Here is a 24,984-nt window from a genome sequence, read left to right as displayed (position 1 = left end):
TAATTTATTGGAACTAGCTATCACTTTGGTTGCTTGGACTTAATATTCTATATCTATATTATTTTTTAATGAAGCTTGATTGAGTTTGGTATTGCAAGACAAGTGACATCATTTCAAACAAAAAAAAATGATTTAAAGGCTAAAATAAAATTTCGATAGTAATATAAGGATATTTCTGTTACGCATCACACATAAAAAAAAAAGGATGAGATAACTCTTTAGTTTATATGTAAAGGTTTTCCTCCATTTAATAAGCATGTTTTTTGGATTAAAAATCTAAAATCGTGACGAGAGTCAAGATAGCTCCAAATGTTTTTAGGGTTGAAAATATGGACGTGATACTCTATTCCACATCGAATTTGAGTTTTTGAATGTCACATGGTTTAGGTCTAATAGTTGCTAGGATGGTACTTGGACTTGGGCTGTTATAATGGATATCAAAGCTTATACAATTTTACCGTGTCATGTAAATATAATATTAAAACACGAAACATGATTATCCAAAACCTAAACTCACTTAAATGTGTTGTTTTTTGATTGAAGTGTAAGTTTTACCATAATTTTTTATAAAAGAAATTTTTTTTTTGAAATTAGAAGAAAGGAGATTTAAACTCTATTTTTCAAATAAATAGATCATACACTAATTAATAAATCAAATATTCAAATATTTATTATAATGATAGTTGGATTAGAGGGAACTCAAAAACCAGAAATTACTTCCTGATTTGAAAGGACGTAAGAAAGGTATCAACCAGCCAGCAATCCGCCCAAATCAGAGTAGTTATCATGGGCCATCTAGGTAAAGCTCAATTGTATATTGGGCTGTAGGCCTATAGTCGAAAAACAGTACTAGTTCTTTTTTTTTTTTTTACGAAAAAATTTAATATATATGCACACATTAATTAATTATTTTTTTATATACACACATTAAATTCACATGTACATTGAATTAAAGGGAAAATGTTTTTAAAAGATAGACATCTAATGCATTAAGATCGAATGGATTCCCACCATACATATAAAATAAATTATATATATAGCAATAAAAATTAATATTTCTTGGATTGTGCTACTTGAATTATTTGATAAGAGTAAGATAAAGTTGGAAGAATATTCAAGATTCAAAGGGCAATATTTATACTTAAATAAAAAATTCATCGGACCAATACTTAATGCTGTGAGCATTGGGGTTTATGGGCCACTTATGGCCCACCATCTTCAGCTGATGTTTCTGTTTTTTGCAAAGTTGAATTTGAATTACTTGGCCTTCTCTCCATTACGAAAAATGTCTTTTTATTATTATTTTTAAATATTTTAAATGAGGGTAAAATATTCTTACATTTTTAACTTTTAATCAAAATTTTAAACGGGTTAATTAGTTTTCGAAATAGATACTCTACTTTAAAAATTTTTTTCGTTGGGTACATAAGTCTAGTTGTTAGTTGATCGTTAGAGTTTTTGTTAGTTTGATAATGTGATAATATTAAAATAATAATTTTATTTTTTATTAATTTTAAAAATTATTATTATATAAATTTATTAATTTTTAAAAAATAAGTGCTCCTCTTTATTGAGGAGTTGTGCTTCCTATTTTTTTTATTTCTTTTAAAAATATAATAATATTTTTTAAAATTAATAAAAAATAATATTTTAGTCTTTTCATACTTTTTATTAACGATATTTACATTTTTGAGGCAAAGTGTTCATTTCGAAAACTAATGGATTCATTTGAAATTTTGATTAAAACTTAGAGGTTTAGGGGTATTTTACCTTTAAAATTAAATTAATTATTAACTAATGTTCAATTTGGGGTCAAAATCTTTAGGTTTTTGTCAATTTTTTAAAAAAAAGTTTAAAAAAAAGCTCCAATGAGGAGTTTTTTCTTCTCTTCTTTTAAAAATATAAAAGAATTTTTATTTTTGTTTCAAAAATATTCTCATTTGTTAAAAATAATTACAATATTACCTTTTCAAAAAAAAAAATACCTTTTATGATAATTTTAACAAAAATTATAACTTATTAAAAAGAACTTATAAAAAGAAATTTACCAAACAACTTTAACTTAATTTTAAAAACTATTATTTTTTATAAGAACTTCATAATAGCTTTTAAGTTATAAAAAAACCAAACCAAACAGGCTCTTAATGTAATTTTTTATTACGTGTGATATACGTTCCATCCATCTGTCAATTTAATTCTTAATTATAAGTGTAAAGCCCGACCTTATAAAATGCTTGTCATGACATACATGTGATGGATAGCATGTTTACATACTAGGAGAGTCCCGAAAAATCGATAAAAATCGGTACTGTACTTAGAGGTACAATAAAATTGATCTAAGCCTCGAACTAGGTCAAATAGGGATTTTAAGGTGAAATTCAAAATTTTACAGTCAATGAATGACTTAAAATGGTGATTCGGAGTTCGAGGATTAATTTGGAGTTAAATCGAAATTTTCACTATCTAGGGGTAAAATGGTAATTTTACCACATGAGGATAAAATTGGAATATTGGAAGAAGTTTTTGATCAATATTGATTACATTTGACTCATTGGAGTATAATTTAAGGTTGATAAGTGAAAAAGTTCTAATTTCGATATTTTTGTAGCATAGGGCAAAATGGTAATTTTGCCATCCCAAGGGTAAAATAGTAATTTTCCACCACCAGGATACTTGTCCAGCACATGGTCTTCCCTTATCCTCATTTTGACCTTTGACTAATCATGTGATGGAGAATGGAAGCATAATTATTAAAGTATAAAAAGAAAACTAGACTAATAAGCATGTGACACGTGTCAAGTAAGAATATTTTATTATTTTCTATAAAAATCAGCCCATATTTATCCCATTCTTCTTCTCCATATTTGGTCAAGACAAAGGAAAGAAAGGAAAAACTTGAACAAACCCTAGATAAGAGAATTTCAAGAAAAATTATGAAAATTTCAAGCAATTAAGCAAGATAAGGTATCATTTTTCAATTTTTGCTTAAGATCTAGCATACCCATGCTTTATTTTCTTATTTTCATGGCTGAAAATTGAGTTGGCATGATGAAACCCATGAAGGTCGAATTCTAGAGAGAAAGAGTTTAGTGATGGTTTGGTTGGATTTTAAGTTATATGGATGTTTTCAATGATTTATGGTGTTTAGTGTAAAAATCAAGTTTGAAAATCACCCATTCTTTATGTGTTCTTCATTGGTCGAATTTTCTAGGGAGGATATTGTGGCTGAAATTGATGATATTTCATGATATTTTAGTGATATTTGATGTTTAGTGAGGCTATAAATTAAATGAGAAATTTTGGTGTGAAAATCTGAATTTTTGCTCAACGTATAGACATGTGTGATTATTGATCCGGGACTGATAAATTGAATCTCATTCACAGTCACTGAGGTAATTTAGGTATAATTAGAGTGTAGAAAGTGAGAAGAATTGATTTTGAGTTAAATTGGAAATTTTAGCCGATTAGACCGAGTATAGTGTGACTTAGGTCGAATATCACATTTAAGCAATTAATCAGACATTTTGCATCCCATCGCATGCATTCATTTAGATTTAGAGAGCCTGAAATAGTTTATGACAAATTGACACAAATTATTAAATTTTGTGTCATGTGTGATGTATAGGTGATGAGCTATTTGATAAGGATAAAGAGATTACACCAAAGACTGGGACTAGGAGTATTTCTACTTCTGATATTGTGAGTAACCTTACTATCGTCTTAATTATCTAAAGTAATTTTTATCCGATTTTGAGATTTTATGGTAAAATGGGTTTAAATGGTAAATTGTTATGCTTTTTTAATAAATGTGATTTTATAAATTTTTAGAAATTAAATGATGATTTTGGAAAAATAAAGTAATTGGAAATTGTTTATTTGTTGGGAAATTAATTTTGTGTAAATTGAATGACTTATGACAATATATGAGCATGAATGGCTAAACTGATTTTTGGTGTTAGAATTATTTGTACCGTGTATTCAGCTTTAAGAGGCTAGGTTGCGATAAATTGTCATATCATGCAGATAAAGATTTTATAAATCAGGTGGTAGATAAAATAATCCATAATTCCTGTAGTGGAGGTTCTGTGGACCAGCCTAAGAGAAGGGGCACAGAATTAGATATACCTTACCTCGATCGGAGAGCCGTGTGGAAGGTGTCTCTGGAGGTAAAGATTTGAGTGCACTTCACGTGGACCACCGCGTGAGAGTGAGACTCAGCCAACGCTAAGGCATGGCTAGATTTTCAAATGTAAAAATATGTTCACGTGTGTATTACACTGAACAACCTTGGCTGTCTCGATCAAATGCCTAGGCCAATGCATCCCCGAGAATGATTTTGGCAGGAGCCAAGTTTTGTGAAATATATAAGCCAAGTTGATTATTTGAGTAAATTGATTATTGATGTTATAAAAACATACTGGAATGAAATATCTTACTTGTCTCCATTTACTCGACTTTAGATGGTTTAGATGGTATCTGTTTACTCACTGAGATTTTATAATCTCACCACCCTCAATTCTCCACATTTCAGGCTCGGGATAGCCGATTGTATCAAGAACTTCAGTTAGCCTTGCATCGACAAAATTGTAGGTTCACAGACTCACACCTTATTGGTTAGTTGGGGGCCCACGTGTCACTGTAAAAGTAATTTTATACTTCAGTTATCTGCTTTAAAGTACGTATGAATATATTTAGCTTTTACACTACAGAAATTAATTACGAATTTCTCTATAAATATTTTTTTTAGAAAATAGAATATTTTATTAAATATTATTATTTTATTCAAATAATTATAATTTCATTTCAAATAATTATTTTAGACATCTAAATTTACTTTTAATTATGAAACATGTGTTTTTCACCCACATACTATGTTTTTGGCGGGTTTCGATATTTCGAAAAAAAAGATCAAAATGCCCCTGTGAGTCAAAATAATATTATATTGTTTTGGTTTGTAAACGACTTATGATTTTTTGAAATGTGAGATTTAATAACTGTCGCTCACCGGGGAGATACGGAAGCTGATGCTAAGCCTTACAGGGTTCCGATCGATATTCCGAATAATGAGTGCTTATCGGGACGTCGTGACGGTTGTCATGGGTCCGATGAGAGTTTTGGGTTGTGACAATAAGGAACAAAAAACATTTACCCTTAATTATTACAATTGAAATACTTGCTTTTAATTAAAAAAATCCAAACATTTAGTTCAAATTTGATCATTTAATTTTAATTATTTATTTAAGATATCTTGTTTCAGATAAAATGTGAATGTAATAGTTAAAATTTATATAAAAATTTAAGTTAATCATTATTAATAATTTAATTTTAATTTTTTTAAAAATTTATGTGATTTAAGTTTGAAAAAGAATATTTATTTGTTTGTGATGTATTTAAAAATTGTTCAGTATTACTAAGGTTGGAAAACAAAAAGAAAGAGTGATTAATTAGCGATTGGTCCAGAGCAGTCAAATGAAACAAAGAAAACAACGCAACGAGGATGAAAAAAAGTCGAGGTTCGTAAGTCGCAATCGCATCATTTTTTCTCCTTTTAAAAAGCTTACTAATAAAAAAACCCCACGTGCCGTCACCAACCGTCCATTCCCACTTTTCGACACGTATTCAACCAGGACCCATCCTACGTGTCTGTCTTTCATTGGATCCTACTCTATCAAAGGAAAAAAATATTCAAATTCCCCAATCCGCCTCTTCTTATACAACAGGCCAACAGCCCTTTTGCCTTTCCCGTGAACGAACACACCCTCCAAAACGACACCGTGCTAGCCTCCCTAGCCTATGCGCACTACGCACCCCTCTTCCCCCTCCAGAAAACCAACCGGCTCTGCAAATTTCAAAAGACAGAAACAACTCTCGAAAGGCTTGAAACGAGAAACGGTTTCTGATGGAGAAACGCGCGGTGTTTTTGGTTCTAAGCGTTTGGCTTTTACTTGGAGGTTCTGCGGCGCTCACATTTTCGTCGAGGTTGATACACAGGTTTTCCGACGAGGCGAAGGCGCTTTGGACTGCTCGAAACGGTAATGCAGGTAACGGCGTCGTTTCTTGGCCGAAGAGGAATAGCTTGGAGTACTTGGAGTTGCTTATAGGTAACGATTTGAAGAGGCAGAGGATGAAGCTCGGCTCGCAGTACCCGCTGCTGTTTCCCTCTCAAGGAAGCGAAACTCTCTTCTTCGGAAACGAGTTTGACTGGTCATCTTCTTTGAAGTTTTTTTAAAAAATTTTTCTTTCAGAACTTATTTTCTGTTTTTCTCTCGAGAAAAGTATAGAGAAAAGGAGAGGAAAAGTTCCGCCTCTTTATTTTCTCAGTTTATATTGCTTTCTAATATTTTTAGTTATTAATTTGCTTCATATTTCTTTTTATTTCGAAAAAAAGAAGAAAAAGAAACAGAAGTCCTAAGACTGTTATTAAAGGTCAAAAGGACGTTCAGTTGTTCGTGTTTGTTTTTCTGGATAAAAAAGATTTAATCTTTTTTTTACTAAATACTAGTACAAATAATTAATTTTGTTTTTGGGGTTGGAAAAAATTTACAGGTTACATTACACATGGATAGACATAGGAACACCGAATGTTTCATTCCTGGTAGCATTGGATGCTGGGAGCGATCTGCTGTGGGTCCCATGTGATTGCATACAGTGCGCTCCTTTGTCTGCCAGTTACTATAATTCCTTGGTAATCTAATGATAATCTACCATTTTTCCGCTACTTCTTTTCTTAATTACTCCATTTTTCACTTTTATTTATCTTTATCTGTTTCAATTTAAGTTTACTTCTTACTGTTTACTTACTGATGTTTCTAAGGCTGTTTTGCTGTTGTTTCAGCTTTTCAACTTCTTTACATGTTTGGGGTTCTTGGTTCTCATGTGACAATGAATTGGGTATTTGTATTCTGATTACTGGTTGGTCCTTTTAAATATACATGTGAGGTTTAATAATGACCGGAACAGCTTCATTTCCAAAGCAAATAGTACTAGCTATTTTTCTAGTTAAAATGAATTTAACTCTGAGTTGGTGGTGGTTGGATAGGAGAATGGTGATCATTTTTTAACTTCATTGGAAATTTGTAATTAAAATATTGGTTATAGAATGGTACTAATAGATTGGATAAGCATGGATATAAGCTCAGTTAAAGATGAAACAATTTGGTAATTTCGGATTAATTTGCTTAAGTTAACAGAATATTCTGCCTATTAACCATATTATAATGGGCGTGCTAATTTTGTTCAAAGAGGGGAGAAAAGTTTGAAACTTTGATTGGAAAAACTGTACAATTTCTTTTTGACTACAGATTAAAGGGACAGTTAATGTGATTGCTTCCATTGCTCATGGACTACTTGTTCTAAGAATTGGTAGACGGTTACTGTTTTAGCATTTTAATTCCAATGATTGATTGGCAGGTGCTCCGACATACTTGGGGCATCTATTGTGCAGGATAAAGATCTGAGTGAGTATAGCCCATCTTTGTCAAGTAGTAGCAAAAACCTGTCTTGCAGCCATCTGTTGTGTGAGTCAAGTTCCTACTGCAAAGGGCCGAATGATCCCTGTCCATACATTATTGAATATGACTCCGATAATACCTCAACTTCTGGATATCTGGTTGAAGATAAATTACATTTGAAGTCATTTAGCGGCCATTCAGAAGAGAGTTCACTACAAGCTTCAGTTGTAATAGGGTGTGTTGTGATTGTACTTCATGTTATTTGTTCTTTTTCTTTTTCTGGCCAAAGATATCTGTCTGATATGTCCAAATTAGTCTTGCTCATGCCTTTGTTTATGATGTTGCTTGTTTCCTTTGTTCACTTTGTTTGAATTCAGCTGTGGGAGGAAGCAGAGTGGTGGCTATCTGGATGGAGCTGCTCCTGATGGTCTAATGGGATTGGGACCTGGGAACATTTCTGTTCCAAGTTTGCTGGCAAAAGCAGGATTGATTCAGAATTCCTTCTCAATTTGTTTAGATCAGAATGGTTCTGGAAGAATTTATTTTGGTGATAAAGGGCTTGCCACTCAACAATCTACTCCATTCTTACCAATAGGAGGAAAATAGTATGCCATCTATATGACCCTTCTAAATGTTCTTTTTGTTTGCTTTATTAGCTCAGGCACTTCTTTTATCTGGTGTTACATTTTGCTGCTATATTATTGGTGGTGAAATTCAGTAATTTTCTTTTAATTGTTTCAGTGAAAAATACTTCGTAAGAGTGGAGCATTTATGCGTTGGGAGCTCTTGTCTTGAGAAATCTGGATTCTCAGCACTGGTGGATAGTGGCACATCTTTCACGTATCTTCCTCCTGAAATCTATGATAAAGTTGTTCTGGAGGTGCTGCTTTTTGTTTTTAACATTAATATAGTAGAAATTATTATGTTTATTGTTATATGGCCTGAAATTATTGTTCCTTTATTACAGTTTGATAAACAAGTAAATGCCAGAAGGATTAGCAATCAAGAAGATTTTTGGAAGTACTGTTACAATGTCAGGTTGGATGTTAGACTGTGTGTGAGGTTTGGAAGCCTTTTTCTTATTCTTCATTCTGATTGTCCGCTGTTTCTTCCCTTGGAGCAGTTCACAGGAGCCGTTCAAAATTCCTAGCATGAGACTTAAATTTGCTATGAACCAAAGCTTTGAAATTCATAATCACATATACTCCTATACTGGAATTGAGGTTATTCTCTTGTTCTTGTCTATCTTACATGTGAACTTTCACTTTGAGACTATTTAAAAGTAGTTTGCAAATTAAGGTAAGTCAGATGTCAATATGATTTAGCTGAAGACAACAAGCTGCTTGCAAAGGCTTGTGCAGCATAAATCATGCATGTGTCAAATTCTGGTGTAATTTCTTTGTATGGGGGTTGTGTCCCCTTTCTCAGTGGTGTTTCTTTCTAATTATCGTTATGATTGGAAAAGAAATTAGCATTCTTTAGAGGCAGAATAACAAACTTACATTCCCCTTGGCACTTCCTAGTTCTTTGTATAAAAGCCAAATAATTTTTCTTATTTCCACATTTGTTATGCTATGGTTATGAAGGTTGCCTACTGAAATCTCCTTGGAAGTTGTTGACAAATTCAGCTAATTTATTTTGCTCCCATTCTTTTTATTGATATCTTACCCTAGGCTGGTCCTAATTTTCTATGGTTTTCATGGAAACATAATGTCTGGACATTTTTGTGCAGGGATTTACAGTATTCTGTTTAACCGTATTACGTGGTAAAGATGACTTTGGTATCATTGGACGTGAGTCTACCTCCCTGGCTGTTGATACATACCTGCATCTTTTTTATGGCTTTGCTATTTTCTTCTTCTCTCTCTCTTTTCCCTGTTTTTAATGACACTGGATCAACAATCATGTATTGCAGAAAACTTCATGACAGGTCATGACATTGTTTTTGATCGAGAAAATCTGAAGTTGGGTTGGTCACATTCCAGTTGTAAGTAACTGATTAGATCTTTCCACCCTTTTAGTTATATCATGTGTCATTTTTCTTTTTGAAGGGCTTCTCCTTTATCTTGGGTTTACATGGCTAGATTGAAGAACTTCTTAGTTGTTAGGCATAATTGTGGAAATTAGAGAATTTTATCAATCATCCTCTAAAGTTGACAGCGGCTTTCCCTCCCTGTAGTTTTTTAGATGCTAAAGCACTTGCAATGACCAAGGTGACCACTTTGTTGAGCAATACATTCTTTTCCTCATCTAATTTTGACGATTGAATTCCCCATCAATTCTCTGCCCTCCTTGTATCTTTTTCTTGCTTTTGAAGTTTTGAACCACTTGTACCTTGTCCAGTGTCTAGCTTTTTTTTTCTAGCCTGACTAGTTTTTTGTAGTATGTGTATACCATGTCATGGAGATCGGCATGGGTATCTACTTTTAAATTTCTCCTTGAAAGCCATTCAAAGGTCATGCAGGACTGTATACATGCAACGGCATGCAGAAACTGAATTGAACTCTGTTGTACTCCCTCCCTCCCTTCTGTGCTCCCTCTCTCTGCAGAAGAAACAAAGTATTAGAGGGATTGTTCTTTGGCATGAAAATTCATGGGTTCCAGCCATGATCGTACACTTCATTGCACTTTTAATGGTTGTTTACAAGTTTTGTTCATGTTATACATATTTTAAATTTATTTATTGGAAAAATAGTGGCCTACTAGTGACTTTTTTTTATGATTTTTTCATTTTCCGTGAAAAGGTTATTAATTTATCTCACACAATATTGAACTGAAAATTCATGTTAGAGGCATCATTTGTTACCAGAACATTATATTGGAACAGGATTTGTAGCAGACATTGTAGATGTTATCTCAGAAAAGAACAGTCCCACATTTTTCATTCATCTAAGAATTGGATGGTGCAAAGTAGCAGACTTGGACTATTGATACATGTGCATTTAATGTATATATTTATGTATAAACACTTCGATTAGGTAGCAGTGGAACCTTAAATTAGACAGGAGTGGTGCAAAGCATAGCTTCTTGTGAGTCCTATACTTAATATATTTTCTCTTGAGGAGGCCAAGTTATTTGTTTATATCTATACCTTCCTTTAACTTTGCTTCCTCAATAATCTTGTATTGGTCATATTTTTTTTGGGTGAGAAGCGACATTAGAGCTCTCTCCACCTCAGTTTTGCCTCTCAAGCTTCCAATATGTAAAACAAATTTTCTTACTTAACTACATAATGTACTGAAGTTATTTCAACTTGGATCTGCAGGTCAAGATGTGAATGACAAATCAAGTGTACATCTTGCGCCTCCTCCCAGTGGTGAATCTCCTATACCATTGCCAACCAATGAGCAACAGAGCACCAATAATACACAGGCAGTAACTCCGGCAGTCGCTGGAAGGGCTTCCACAAATCCTTCTGCAGCTTCATCACTGCAAATTCCCACCCTGCTCTGTCCGATGGCTTCATTGCTAATTCTAAGGTGTTTACTTTAACCATAACTAGTTCTCTCTTGTAAATCCTCCCAATTCTTGTCAGTTTCTTTTACAAATTGCAAACATTGTTCACCTTAGTTTATTTTAATGAGTGGGGTTGGTAGTAAGAGCATTTCTTTTTTCCTAGTAAATCTGCGTTCAGTATATGTTTGCTTGCATTAGATTAAATAATTTACTGATGTTGAGCCTGCACGTAACTGCTGCGAAGTTCCTGTGATCCGATCCGTCTTTATCTGTGTTTGAATTTAAGTTATGAAATTGAAGGCTTAGTTATAGTACAGGAGCATGTTTGTCTGGGAATGTGATTTAATAATATTCAAGTGGGAAGAACTTTTCCACAATATCAAAGCAAAATTATAATTATAAATTAGGTATGTGCATACCTGAATATTATAACATGAAATGCTGGGCATTATTGGTTGCCTCTGTTCATTGTCAAAGTGGAAGAGACCCTTTTGATGTTAACGTAAAACTTACCCCGAAAAGTACCACCACATGAAGGAAAAGAAAAGAAGCTTTGAGCTTGATGTATAATTGATTCCATTCCCCCGCCTTCCCCAAAATGGAGGTGGGGTCAATAGTTGCATTCGTGTTATTAAGAAGGCCACTATCAAGAACTTGAGACCCCTTCTTTGTTTGGTTGCCAGAAAAGAGTATTAAATCAGACAAAGTAAAAGAAAGACTTTGAATCTGTTTCATCTTTCATGTGAACTTACAGCTTGTCTTGATCAGCTGTTTCCCTCCACATATTGGTAAAGAAAAAGAGGGTGCAAAAGACAAATGGTGAAAGTAGGATTTTAGGTATAGGTATAAACAGCTCTGCTTCTGAAAATCCACGAACCTGTTTCACTATCTGTTCAGAGCACAAGCCTCTAAGTCTAGCAATTCAGTATAATTTGTGGGCAATTATTGAGTTCTTCTTTTATGATTGGTATGTTGTTGCAGTGTGGGTCCTTCTAATTCCTCATTGCACATACCAAAGTGAAGGGCATCCTTTACACAAATTATTGGGGGGAGGTGGTGGTGTTGGCTTGATTTGAGACCTTGCTCGTATCGTGCATTTATATTAATTTGTCTTTTTCATTACCATACCGACTCCAAAGATCTTAGGAAGCCATTGCATAGGTATGATTGAATTTTATATAATCTAATAAGGTTTTCTGTATTCAAACAAGGATCAAATTACACGCGTTGAACACATTTTCCTTAATCCAGGTTTGTTGATGTACATTTCAGACATAATAACGTAGGAACATACTCTATTAAAACAATAAGTATTTGGCAGTTCAACTAAACTTGTTTGGTGGGGGAGAGACTGGAAAACTCACGATTTCCCGTCATACGGTATTAACAGTGACTGATGGCGACGGCGATAGCGATTGGAACTTCAGTGATAACTCAGGTGTGGCATCAGGGGTTGCCAGGTGCACAGGTAAAAGAAACTGTTTTCTGGGCATCCAGGGCATTTCCTGGTGGCATGTGTATTGGGGGACATACCCTGTCTGATCTTCTGGGTAGGGTAGAGTTAAATCAAACTTTTGTCAAGATAAAAGTCGGATAGGAATAAAAGCTAAAATTTTTTTGGATTAATAAGTTGAAAAGAAATAAGAAAAAATGATTTACTATAATTTTTAAGAAAATTATGCTTAATCATATACAAGATTTTATATAATAATTAAATATATAAATTAACAAAATAAAACTTTACATCTTTTTAATTTTACACAATGATGATTTTTTGTTTTCATAAACTTTTTTTAAGAATGAAAATATTGCAATTGTGAGATACAAAAAAGAGAATAAAGTAAAAAAAAAAAAAATAAAAAGAGAGAAAAAAATGCGGAGAAACTTGAAGAATTAAGATGAAATTGAATTGGATTTATGAAATTATTTTATTATATCAATTATTAAATAAAAATTTATTTTAATAAATATTAAAAATATATAATAAATAAAAAATTTTAAAAATTTTGGGACCAGGGCCCATCAATACAAAGAAAGCTACGAAGGGATGTATAAAGAACATAAAGCAAGTCCTGCATCATTAATTAAGGAAAGCGCTTCGCCTGCAAGCCGCAGAAATGCTACTGGTTAACAGGCATAGGCTTGGTAAAAATTTAATGATCCTGGGAGAGCTTCACTCTCAAGAACTAGATTGCATGGCCATATGGTTGACTGACTGATCAAATAGGATAATGAATTAGTGATAAAAGAGGGAACTACAGCTCTTGAATGAGGCAGTTGTAAGCACTGTGCATTGCAATTAATATTGATGTATTGGTTTAAATGAATAGAATGACCTGGACACAGACACATCTGCTACTAGTTTGCTGATACATTAATCATAGAAAGTCACTGTTCCCGCGTGGTTTTATCCATACAGGAATTGCAACAATTCTTTTCATCCACAAATTTACGAACTTGAAGATTTGATATCAAGCTAATTTCAACATAAATTTAGTTAGTTCTTGCTTTATAATTTTTTTTAAAACCAAACCTAATTTTTCCCCTTACAATGAGTTAATCTTAGCACCATAAGATGAATTTAATTAGGTCGATTCTGCTTCTCGAAGAAAGCAATTTAAGCAGTAATTTCATAAGATGTATATAATAATTAAATTTAAGGGCATACCAAACATTGCACGACAATTAATCTGGGCCTTATCCCAACAACTTCGAAAGGAAAAATTTAGGACAACACAAGTCCATAATTCGTTTAAAAAATTCCAAGAAATAGAAACCTTCATTTTCATGGAGGAGGGGCAGCTTTTAGCTTTAGATTTGGATTCAGAAAGGTAGTAATGTAAAATACTCACCCCTGAAAGCTTGCTGCCATCTGTCAGGGCAGCCAAATACAATCTCAGCTTTGTTTATTGTTTCTTTATATATTTCCTCCCTTATGTGCAGTCCCACCGCCCAATCAAACCCCAATCAACCAAGCAATTTCACAAGTGGACGATCGCTAGCGAGCAACGCTGCTTTCAACATGTTCAAAGCTAACCCCGTCCATTGGAGAAATTTCTTTTCCACGTGGCCTGGGATCACCCCCTTGGAATCTTTTCTACCCACGTGTCACTCCAGATCTTCCCATACGTGGCAGCTGCTGATGTCCATCTCGCTGATCCATTATTTTACTTGAACATTTATAATTTTTCTTTTTGTTGGTTGAAAAACACAAAGAAATGTTCATAATTTTTTCAACTCTTGATATTTGTCTCTTTCCATGGGACAACGCTTTTCTTCTTTACTTTCACATTTCGTGTTCCTAAAGCATTGAACTCTTTGGCAAACTAATCAAGGTTCACTTAAACCCTTTTATCCATTTTAGGCTTTTCACCACTTTTTTGGCCAAGAACATGAGGGTCATGGCCTGCAAACGAAGAGGTTTCTATTCAGGATTTGCTCTTACATAAAATCAACTAAAAGTGAAGGTTAAAAAGAGAAGACTCTTTAATTTAAACCATGTCACTTTTGTGTTCGTTCCTCTAAAAGAACAATAGCCAAGGGGAGAGAATCAGCAGTGTCCCCAAGGAAGTTTCCTGGAGCTTCTAGGAGAACCGGCTTTCTAATATTTTAATAGTAAAACGACATTAAAGTCACTTAATTAATAACGATATTATAATTAACTTAATCTTTTTTACTTTTCTTTCAAAAAGACCCGTTTACTTTTTCACTATAAATCCATACAGGCTGGCCGTGACGACCCAGAGTACCTGCTCCCTCCTCTATAAATCTTTACGCTTCTCTCTTGTTACAATTATTTTATGTCCATTTTGAGACGAAAAACAGTTTGGAGTGGTCATTTTCTTCAACCTAAGACAGAGCCATCCTACATTAAATATATTTTTACTTCTTTTCGAACCCTTCTAACCTTTGCCTTCCTCTTGAGCTCTTTGCATTTAAATCAGCTAACCGTTTCCTTCATATACTGACATACACTCTTCCTTCTCCAAGTGCATCAGAAGTAAAAGAACATGGGAGTTGAAGGCACCTTGGAATACATCTCTGATTTGCTTAGCAGCGTGAAGAAGAAAAAGAAGAAGCACACACAGACTGTAGCTCTCAAAATCAGGATGGATTGTGAAGGCTGTGCCCGCAAGGTCAAGAAAGTTCTCTCCGGAGTGAAAGGTACTATGCCAAACTTCCACTATAGTTCAATGATAAGTGTACACTTCCTTAGATGAAAGAATTAAATTCGAATTTTTTGAGCAAAATATAATATAACATTTCGTTCTTGTGTTTCTTCTTTTTGGAATTCTTCAATTTCTGTAGGGGCTAAGTCTGTGGACGTGGACTTGAAGCAACAAAAGGCAACGGTGACGGGTTACGTAGAGGCAAAGAAGGTGTTGGCGGCGGCGCAGTCGACGAAGAAGAAGGTGGAGTTGTGGCCTTATGTGCCGTACACGCTGGTGGCAAACCCTTACGTGGCTCAAGCTTATGACAAGAAGGCGCCTCTCAATCATGTCAGGGCGGTTCCTGTCACTGCCAACATCACTGAGACCACCATGGATGATGGTTACACCAACATGTTTAGTGATGAAAACCCTAATGCTTGCTCCATCATGTAAATCATTTTAATAATAATATTAAGGGGATTTAAAAGTTTTAGTTCATTTGCAATATGGAATCTTGAAAGAATCTTTGCATTAAATTTTTCTTGGAGAGTTTACGGTAGACGTGAACAAAGGGGAATTATGCGGGTCGTTAAGCGACAACTATTTATTTGATGTCTATAGCATTTCCTTCCTGGTTTGTCTTTTGCATGAGGCTAGTGGATTTTTACCTTGTTCATGACACTTATCATTAACCAATAAGAGGAAACTCTGAACAAAATAATTGAAGCTGGAGGTGTAATGTTTGGCTAACTTTGACCGGCCACAGCTGCAAATTTGGTTTAATTCTGGGTTTAACGATGAGCCCAGCATGATTTGATTATGGAGACTACTTTGGAAAAGGTTTAATTCGTTATATATTCGTCTATATATCCCAATGCAACAAAATTTCATTATATTATATAATTTAAGAGTAAGATCTATTAATTTATGATTACTTCAATTTATATATGAATGTAATGTTTAAAATTGAATCAATGAATACTTTTCATATCAAGAGAGACAAATTTTTTGACAAAGAATGTACCAACAATCTAATTAATATGTACCCAAAAATAAAAGACAATCTAATTAATAATGAATAACAACTCTTGTTGAGGACCAATATAGCATTCTTGACAAGTCCATCAATCAATTTATTTACAATTCTAGAAATATGTTTAATTTTTTAATTGTAAGTTCAATTCAGATTTAAAAAATTCAATGTATAAGATAAAATTTCTTATCCTCTGAAAAGAAGATTAAGGGTTTAACACCCATTCCACCATTTCACTTAGGCATATCCCTAGAAAAATTATTTCAACACCTTGCCCTTGTTCTCAATTTTTTTTCCTTTAAAGATGACATTATTTAATCAATTTGGTTTTGGCATATTTAGAGAACCATTAAATTTTGGATTATAGTTTGTTTTTCTCTTATAAAATTCACTATTCTTGTTTTGAAATTTCTAAATTGAAATTTCAAATTCTAACTGCTTAAGTATCTTGTAAGAGATTATTTTTTTTTTCTTTTTGGAAAGTTGATGTCATATTTATTCCTAAATTTAGTCTCACATTTTTAATCAAAATGAGATTTGTTTAATCTCGGGTGCATAATAAACTCCCCAATTAATTTTTACCAAGTTGGCAATTGGTACTTCCATTTTCACTAGTATTAGACTTTTGATTAGGGGTTTTATCCAGAACTCTACTTATTTTTGAGATTATCAGTGTTGAGATGTTGCCAAGTGCCCCTTGAGCAGCTGCTCCTTTTGTAATTGAACAGAACAGGCTCTTCTCAAGATAGCTTCTATGCCAACAGGAGTCTCCACGTCTAAGACTCCCCATGGCATTCCAGCTTATCATTAATAAAAACTCATCCTTCAAAAAAAGGAATCTCATGTCATCAAGCACACAGGTTTCTTCAAATATAGCTTTCTTTTAATTTAATGTATAACTATTCTACCGCCCTATCGTAGGTTGCTTTTAATTAGCTTAAAATTTTTTCCCTTTTGAGCACGTTATCAGAACCGAACCAAGTTTTCCCAAAGTCCTATGTAAGACTATAGTTCCATAATTCCATGTTGCTGGGATTGATGAATTGCCCATAGTTGGAATTCTATGTTCAACAGATTTACTTGTATTCAGTGCATTTTAATTGTAATTTGCAGCGGTATTACGTTGGATAACTTGGAGAGCACGGGTTGTAGGAAGTGGTCCTTCATACTTTAATATACGCAAAAAAGAAAGACAACGCTGGAAAGCAGGCAGGACAAGGTTAGGAATTTCCCCAAAGAATATTACTATATGTTTGTATACCTTTGCCCAATTGCCTCCTGGAACACCGGAATTCACCTGCAAGAAATGAATTTAGGACCGACCAGGTTGACAATTTGGATTCGGGAAATCCCACCCCTCAACCATATCCAAAAAATATTTTACCACTCTTTATTGCTGGATATCATACTGCTGACGATTCCTTTAACTACTGGTAGTAATAAAATTAAATTGCACCGACATATGCATGCAGCAGGTTGAATTAGTGATTTAAAATATACAAAGATAAGTTTTGGTAACAGTAGTAGGGGAAGAGGGCCGACCATTTAAGAAAAGCAATTGAAAGGAGAAAAAGCACACTGAAAAAGTCACCCCATCATCTGGAATTCATAGTTTTGACGTGTTGGATCGCCCGCCCATTCTGTTCGAGCCTAAGCCCAAGATAAATATTGTTGGGTTTTAGGAAGGCAAGCCACTTCGGTGTATATTTCTGCAATGAATCTGTCTTTCACTAGAGTCCCATTGAGCAGGCCTAAATTGTCTTACCCCGTAAAACTCAGAGAGCCCTTCTTTTTTGTTTTAATTAAAAGTTAGTCCAAGCACAAAAATGATGGCACAGCAATCAATTAAGAGCACTGGATATTCTCTCTCTATTTACAATTTTCATTATCTTTAATTATGACCACGAATAATGAAAAAATATATATGGTATATACCCATCATCATTGACGAACAAAGCACATATATATGAAGTTCATAGAGACCTTGATTAATTAGGTATAACTTGATCCAAATTGAGACACTTCCTCTCCATAAAAATGTTTAGACCATCGGAGTCAGGTCCCCCTGCATTGTGTTAATGGGGGTATTGGATGGTTGCTGCTATTTTTCGTTCCCGGTTTTTGTGGTCGCATCTGCTGGTTTTGTGCAGGTTGTCTTTATGTGCTTGCATCTGGTTATTGTGCAGGCAGCCTTTCTACTGATCCTTGGAGGCTCGGGAACCTCGTTGGTTCAGCTCAAATGGCGTGGTTGGCTGTAAAAGGAAGTCTTGTGTTTTCCAGCCTCTTGCGGTTCGGCATTGTGCAGGGGAGTTTTTGCTCTGTTCCTTTGTTTGGGTATTCTTCTGTCTTGTGAATGTGATCTGTCATGTATAGAGTCCCCATCTCTTTGCCCAGGTTTTCCCTGATGGGATGGAGAAGGTTGAGCTAACCTTTTGGATATTGGGGGGATGTATATTTTTGTATTTTGGGGATATCAGAGGTTTTTGGGTACTGCAGCTTCCTTTTTTGTTCTGCTGCAGGTGTTATTTTAAGGAAGCGGTGGTTATGACCGCTTGAATATAATCTAATTCAGCATTTCAAAAAAAAAAAAAAAACAAAGTGCTAGGAACCTCTCTGACTATTACAGGGCAGCATGAAATTAGACAGTGACTAGATGACAAACGGGACCGTACCGCCGCATATTGAAGAAACTAGGCTTGTTCGGTAAGTCCAAAATCCCAGCTCATGACGAGCATTCACATAAATACCTAATTATTGGCTTATAAATTTCGGCTGGTCGGAAACAAAGTAATTTATTCACTGCTGAAAATTATATGAATGTATAAAACAAGATAGCTGATTCTTATGCTGAAGCGCATTTGCACAAGTATTTTCCTGGGAAGATGTTGGCAGCTTGGAAACATTAGCCATGGACTCCCGTCCCTGGTACTACCTTAGGATTATCCAAAACCACTTTCGCAAAGTCGGCCTGTTTCATTGGGAATATGCGAAATATATATATATATATATATATGTCATATTGGAATTAAGGTTTTTGGACAATAAGGAAATTTGAGTTTGCCAAAGTTTTGGGTCCTCAAATGAACGTGACATGAAGATTGGTGCATGCATTGGTTAAAAAAGTGTGACTCCTAAGGGCTGAAAACCACCAAAAAAATTTCCCCATTGACCAACAAACCTCAAACACTAAGGAAGCAATGCAAGGAACCAAACGAACTAAACCGTTTAAATCAACCATTGAAATAATCCCTTTCCAATCTATGACCCCTTCCCTCTCTATAAATCCTTCAATCTCTCCTCTCTCCCACCCATTTTTAACCATCTCCCTTTCCCCCTCTCTCACATCTAACCACAACCCTTGTTTTCAGGCTTCTCTTGTCCATGCATTGACAATATATAGGCTTCTCTTAGATTTTCTTGTTCTAAAAATAATAAAAAGTAGGGTCTTTTGATTCCAAAGTTTTCAAAACTTCCCTTTTTAATTAGCATAGAATATTTAGGTGACACAGATCGAGATGGGGCGTGTTAAACTGGAGATTAAGAGAATAGAAAACAACACCAATCGCCAGGTTACATTTTCAAAGCGTAGGAATGGGCTTATTAAGAAGGCTTATGAACTTTCCATCCTTTGTGACATTGATATTGCTCTTATCATGTTCTCTCCATCAGGCCGACTAAGCCATTTTTCCGGCAGGAGAAGGTGCAAACACAGCAGCCTTTTAATTTACCCAGATTATTTCCTGCCTTTGCAATGCTTAATTCTTCTCGTTCCTTATATATATACACACACATTACTATGACTACGGGCTATTTTCTTTAGCATTCATTCATTCCTTTTTGTTATTAGATGGTGGCTAGCTTACCGTTTCTTCCTGTCTTACACCTCAAAGTTACGCTTATTTAATCTTACTGTATTTCACTAGATTTTCTTGAAAATGATAACTCTTCAAGAATGCAATGATTTCCAAACCTTTATATTGTTTAAGAATACTAATATTGTCAAGTAATTTCGACAAACTTTTGTGATTTATAAGTTATTTTCGTAAAATTGTTGTGAAGATATATATACAAAACATACTACAACAAATACTACCTCTTGGGAATTGCTTGCGGTTTTCAATTATCTCCATGAAAACCTGTACTAGTAATGTTCAATCCAGAGTTATAATTAATTAGCAGGCAAAATCACCTATATATATAATATTGTAATTAACTATTAGTGTTAAAAATAATCCCAGTCCAACTTAATCCTACGTGCGTGTAAGAAAGAATTCATGCATGCCGATGCCCTTAACTCTATTAGTTGGCCCTGTTTTCACAAACTTTTAACTGTAAAGCTGCAGACAAGGACCATGGACTGCACCATTGAACACATTCCGTTCTCAATAATATTAGGATAAAAACTAGCCTGTTGGTTCTATCTTTCATGTTTTCCATTTTTCAAATTTGTTGGACTGCAAGCATGTAGACATTTTCCCCCCCAAAGGAAACTTTGTTAAGTCTTTAACCTTTTTCTTTTCTTGTCAAAACCAGGATTGAGGATGTCTTTACGCGTTACATTGATCTCCCTGACCAAGAAAGAGAACAGTATGCCCTTAAGCAATTTTATGCTATAACTAATTATTCTGCAAGGTTATATTCCATTTTGTATGTTGACTTGGTAACATAATCCCCATTACTCTTATGTGTTGCAGTGCTCTGATTTTCCCGGACCAAATCAGACATCCGTATGTTCTCTTAAACCCTTTTTTCTTTTAATTTTTCCTTAAAACTTGTCATTCCCTCTTTCAATCTTTTGCTGTAGTTAATGTTCTATCTAGAGATTTACTTATTTATATTTCTGTTGCAGTGACATCCAAAACAAAGAGGTAAGATAGTGACTCACCTTTTACTGCGTGAAAATGCATGGAGAAGATACCTGTTGCATGAAAATGAAAATAATTATGAGAATGGCTTGTCATCAAACTCCGGAATTTGTATTTTATGCAGTACTTGCTTAGGATTCTCCAGCAGCTAAGAAGTGAAAATGATATTGCTCTACAACTTGCCAAGTTAGTCTGCCTTTTATCTCTATCTTTGAGTTGATTTGCACAAATTTTAAATTCATTTGTATGATTATTTTAATTAAATGATCTAATAAAGAAAAGTTTTTGTCTCTTTTTTCAATGGATTTGTGCCCCAAAACAGCCCTGCATCTTTTAGCTCTGATTTTGAGGTATTATTAACATTCTCAGTCTCTTACAACCTTAATGTGTTCTTCTTTTATGGTTTGTTAGTTTTGTTAATGTTTTTCATTACAGGGAATCCAAGAAGAAATTGTAAGGTTACAGCAGCAGCTTCAAATGGCAGAGGAACAGCTAAGGTAGTTAAGATCAGGAAACACCTACAACTTAAAATAAGATGGAAGAATACATATAAATTTTGGGCTAAGTGAGTTACCGGTTCTTGAAATACAGGGCATATGAACCTGACCTTCTCAGGCTCACATCCATGGGGGAGCTTGAATCCTGTGAGAAACATCTTGTTGACACATTAGCAAATATTGTGCAAAGAAAGGTTGGAATTTCCCTTATAAATAATTATATTTATATTTTTTACCTTGTGTAAAATTTCCTCCTTTCCATTTTTTATGTGAAATCCCCATTCCTTTGGTTTACAGGAATATTTATTGAGCAACCATTTATCTTCTTATCATCCATCTCCTATACAGGTAATGTTACTTACCTGTAAAACAAATAAAAACTCTGGGTAACTTACAAATTTAGATTTGAAATCAACATTGGTGAAGTTATGAATTTTATTGGATTGACAGCAAGGGCTGCCTCCATCTTTCGACAATGAGGTTGTCAACTGGCTGCCTGATGGTGGTCAGAACCAATCCCAAATCTTTGATGCTTCATCATCTTTAAATCAACTCAGGTAAAGTGCATTTTTTCATAGGCTTTAGTATCATGTAGTTAGACTTTCTTTACTTCAATTGCCCAATCGTTTCTAGCAAAATGAATCATGCAAAAATAAATACAAAAACAAAACCATAAACTAATAGCTGAATTTGATATTCCCTTTCCAAAAGAAAAAAAAAAGAAGAAGGAAAAAACCCATGCCCGAATTTATATGTTTTATGGTATGATTAGTTTAATGAATGTAAACTTACCAAATTTCAAAAAGTTGATGGAGTTTATGATTTAGCTTTCTCTCTCAATACATTTAACTCTATACCGTGGGATCTCCAAATCCTCTTTACCTGCTCCGGTAAAACAAGTCCAGCCAAGAAGAACAGATAACTTGAAATGCTAAAATTAAAAGAGAAAAAAAACAATAAGAGAAAGAAACAGAGAAAAAAAAAATGGAAAGACTGAGAGAGTGTGGTAGAAATTTCTGTGTCACAAATTAAGAGCTTAATTAGTGGTCTATGCGGCTTGGCTGTGCAGATTATTCCAAGCCACTGAGCAAGAGATAGAGAGACGGAAGAGACGATGAGGGAAGGTTCTTGTTCAATCATAAGAACAGAGAACAAGTGAGGGATGGTAGTAGTACAGTAATTCTGTTTTCTTTGGGAGTCTTTGGTTACCTTTCCCTACCTTTTGTTTATTCAATGTTTAAATTTGGGATAAGGCTTAGCACCCTCTAGTGGATACACCTGCTAATTTTGGACACAAGCTGCTAAGATGATATAAAATTAGTGAGTTCGGGTTTTATACAATCATTTCCTATTCACATGTCTAATTTTTATATGACAAGTTTAATTAATTATAAAATAAGTTAATTCATATAATTTACGTATCTAATTCGTTAATTGTATTTAAATGAATTAATTGTATCAAGTCTATATACGTAATTTTTCATGTAATTCACGTCTCGTGCTTATTTCTAAAACTTTTAATATGATTAATATTTGTGTCAATCCATTTATCTTTTATACTCTTATTTTTACGCAAAACAATTGTAACCCTTTTCGAAGAATTCATAAAAGAATTTCTAAAAATGACAGGGATCTTTCGTCTACTGTCTACGATCCATTGTTGCAAGGAAGCATTTCAAATCCAAGTGGCGAAGATTTCCAACCCTGGCCTCAGCCTTTTGTTTCTACACCAACCTTATATTCCCATGTCCAGGTTCCTTCTAATGAATCACGAAAATTTTCATTTAAGTTTACAAAGGAATAAAACTCTTAGACAAAGTAATACACATACGAAAAGCTTCTTAATATCGTCTAATTATGTTAAAATTAAGCAGCATGGAATGGTGGGTCCGGAAATGACAGAAATGATGGCAAACGAGCAGATGGAGATCCCAGGGAACAACAGTTCACATGGTCAGGCAGCGGAAAATGGAGGGTCAAATTATGAGAACAGAGTTCGTCAGCTGAATGGGCAATGACGCAAACCCTTGGCTCTATGCCCTTGATGTGCTAAAACAACTGCACCTCAATTCTCAATTCCTGTTGTAAGACTCTAAACCTGGGCCAAGCTTCCTCCGCATAGATGCATGCTATGTAATGCAAATGTACCATTGTACACCGATTTTCTTCTTTAACAAAATTTGTTCTGCATATTGCCTTTCTAGATAATTAAAAAATAATAATTGCATATTTTACTATCTTTTTTATCTTCATAACTGAGGTAAATTTGGATTATTGCTAAGCTTGGTTCCCTTGACCCAAGGGTTGGGATACGAGTTGCCCACCCTTGCTTATTTGGGCCAGGCTTGAGCAGTGATTTTTTAATCCATTCTTTGCCCAATTTAGCTCCAAATATTATTTCACTATATTATGAATAATAATACTAATAATATATTGTTTAACTATAAATTAATTTTAGAACGTTTAAATATTATAAAATATTTATTCCCCATGTGGGTTTGAGCAATTTTTTTTATAATTTTTTAATTGTGGTTTAAGGCTTCTCACCAAATATATACCTTTATCCCCAAGTTTACCTACATCTTAACATTTTATTCATCATTCGTTTTGGTTTACTAGTGATGTTTCATATACGAAAGAAAAAAAAAGGCTACGTTAAGTCAAGTTGATTTTTTTATGTTGATGCTGACACAATTTCACGAGAAAGGTTCGTTTGCAATTTTGTATTTAATTTCTCTCCTAATTGATTGTAATTGGTCCCTCTTGACTACTAGGTATAGTCTCTCACTTGAAGACATATCGTGATTTTCTTTTATACTTGTGAAACATATCAAGTTAAATTTTTTTGAAAGATAAAGATGAATTTATGATTAATGATAGAGAAAATCAAAAGAATCTAATAAACGGGTAACGGTAACGAGTAACGGATAACAGATAACGATATGTAGATATAAAATTTGATAAACGAGTAACAAGTAACAAGTAACGGTAATGAGTAACGAATAACAGATAACGATATGCAGACATAAAATTTAATAAACAAGTACCAAGTAATAGATAACGAGTAATGATACGTAGATTTGTTGCCCTGTTTTTATTCTTTCTAATCATTGAGAGTTGCATTGGCTACTCTTAATTTTTTTTTTCTATGGGAGAGACTTGTTTTAGTATCTTTATATCAAGTGAAATAAATATTCATGTTGAGTTTTAAAAAAAGAAAAAAAATTAAATAAATTAAACAACTTTAAATAATATAAACTCAACTGAAGCTAATCAAAATGACCTTAAACAATACAAAGATTATAATTTTCGACAAAATAAACCACCTGACCAAAAACAAAAACCAAATCAAGAAACAAAAGGAAAGCATATCCAAAGTAAAGAACCAGCTTACACAGGGGCAGGCCAAAATGCTATGCTCCAAATTAGACTGAAGAGATAACAACGGAAAAAGAACTTTGAAACTCCAAAAGCTAGAAGCTGAGAGAAATAAACAACCCATAATTCAAGCACCGGAGATAAAAGAAATGC

The 24,984-nt window shown here is 34.0% G+C and overlaps 3 protein-coding genes across 3 annotated transcripts; all 3 read left to right on the top strand.

The window, feature by feature from the left end:
- On the top strand, positions 5,724-11,071 carry LOC18592215 (aspartic proteinase-like protein 1). Its single transcript, XM_007018808.2, has 10 exons — positions 5,724-6,204; positions 6,547-6,685; positions 7,445-7,686; positions 7,829-8,056; positions 8,193-8,331; positions 8,419-8,489; positions 8,575-8,674; positions 9,184-9,244; positions 9,367-9,438; positions 10,717-11,071. The coding sequence occupies exons 1-10, from the start codon at positions 5,900-5,902 to the stop codon at positions 10,941-10,943; spliced, it is 1,584 nt and encodes a 527-aa protein (XP_007018870.2). The 5' UTR covers positions 5,724-5,899; the 3' UTR covers positions 10,944-11,071.
- On the top strand, positions 14,665-15,563 carry LOC18592214 (heavy metal-associated isoprenylated plant protein 22). Its single transcript, XM_007018807.2, has 2 exons — positions 14,665-15,071; positions 15,216-15,563. The coding sequence occupies exons 1-2, from the start codon at positions 14,918-14,920 to the stop codon at positions 15,509-15,511; spliced, it is 450 nt and encodes a 149-aa protein (XP_007018869.2). The 5' UTR covers positions 14,665-14,917; the 3' UTR covers positions 15,512-15,563.
- LOC18592212 (agamous-like MADS-box protein AGL104) lies at positions 19,545-23,645 on the top strand. Its single transcript, XM_018125631.1, has 12 exons — positions 19,545-19,791; positions 20,625-20,678; positions 20,786-20,818; positions 20,941-20,959; positions 21,081-21,142; positions 21,279-21,306; positions 21,392-21,453; positions 21,548-21,647; positions 21,751-21,801; positions 21,904-22,010; positions 23,083-23,206; positions 23,328-23,645. Exons 1-12 carry the CDS (start codon positions 19,607-19,609, stop codon positions 23,469-23,471), a joined length of 969 nt encoding a protein of 322 aa, XP_017981120.1. The 5' UTR covers positions 19,545-19,606; the 3' UTR covers positions 23,472-23,645.

The sequence above is a fragment of the Theobroma cacao genome, chromosome 8 (assembly GCF_000208745.1).
Source record: "Theobroma cacao cultivar B97-61/B2 chromosome 8, Criollo_cocoa_genome_V2, whole genome shotgun sequence".
NCBI classification, from domain to species: Eukaryota; Viridiplantae; Streptophyta; class Magnoliopsida; order Malvales; family Malvaceae; genus Theobroma; species Theobroma cacao.
The sequence above is the reverse complement of the archived record's forward strand: the minus strand, read 5'-3'. Positions and strand labels throughout refer to the sequence as shown.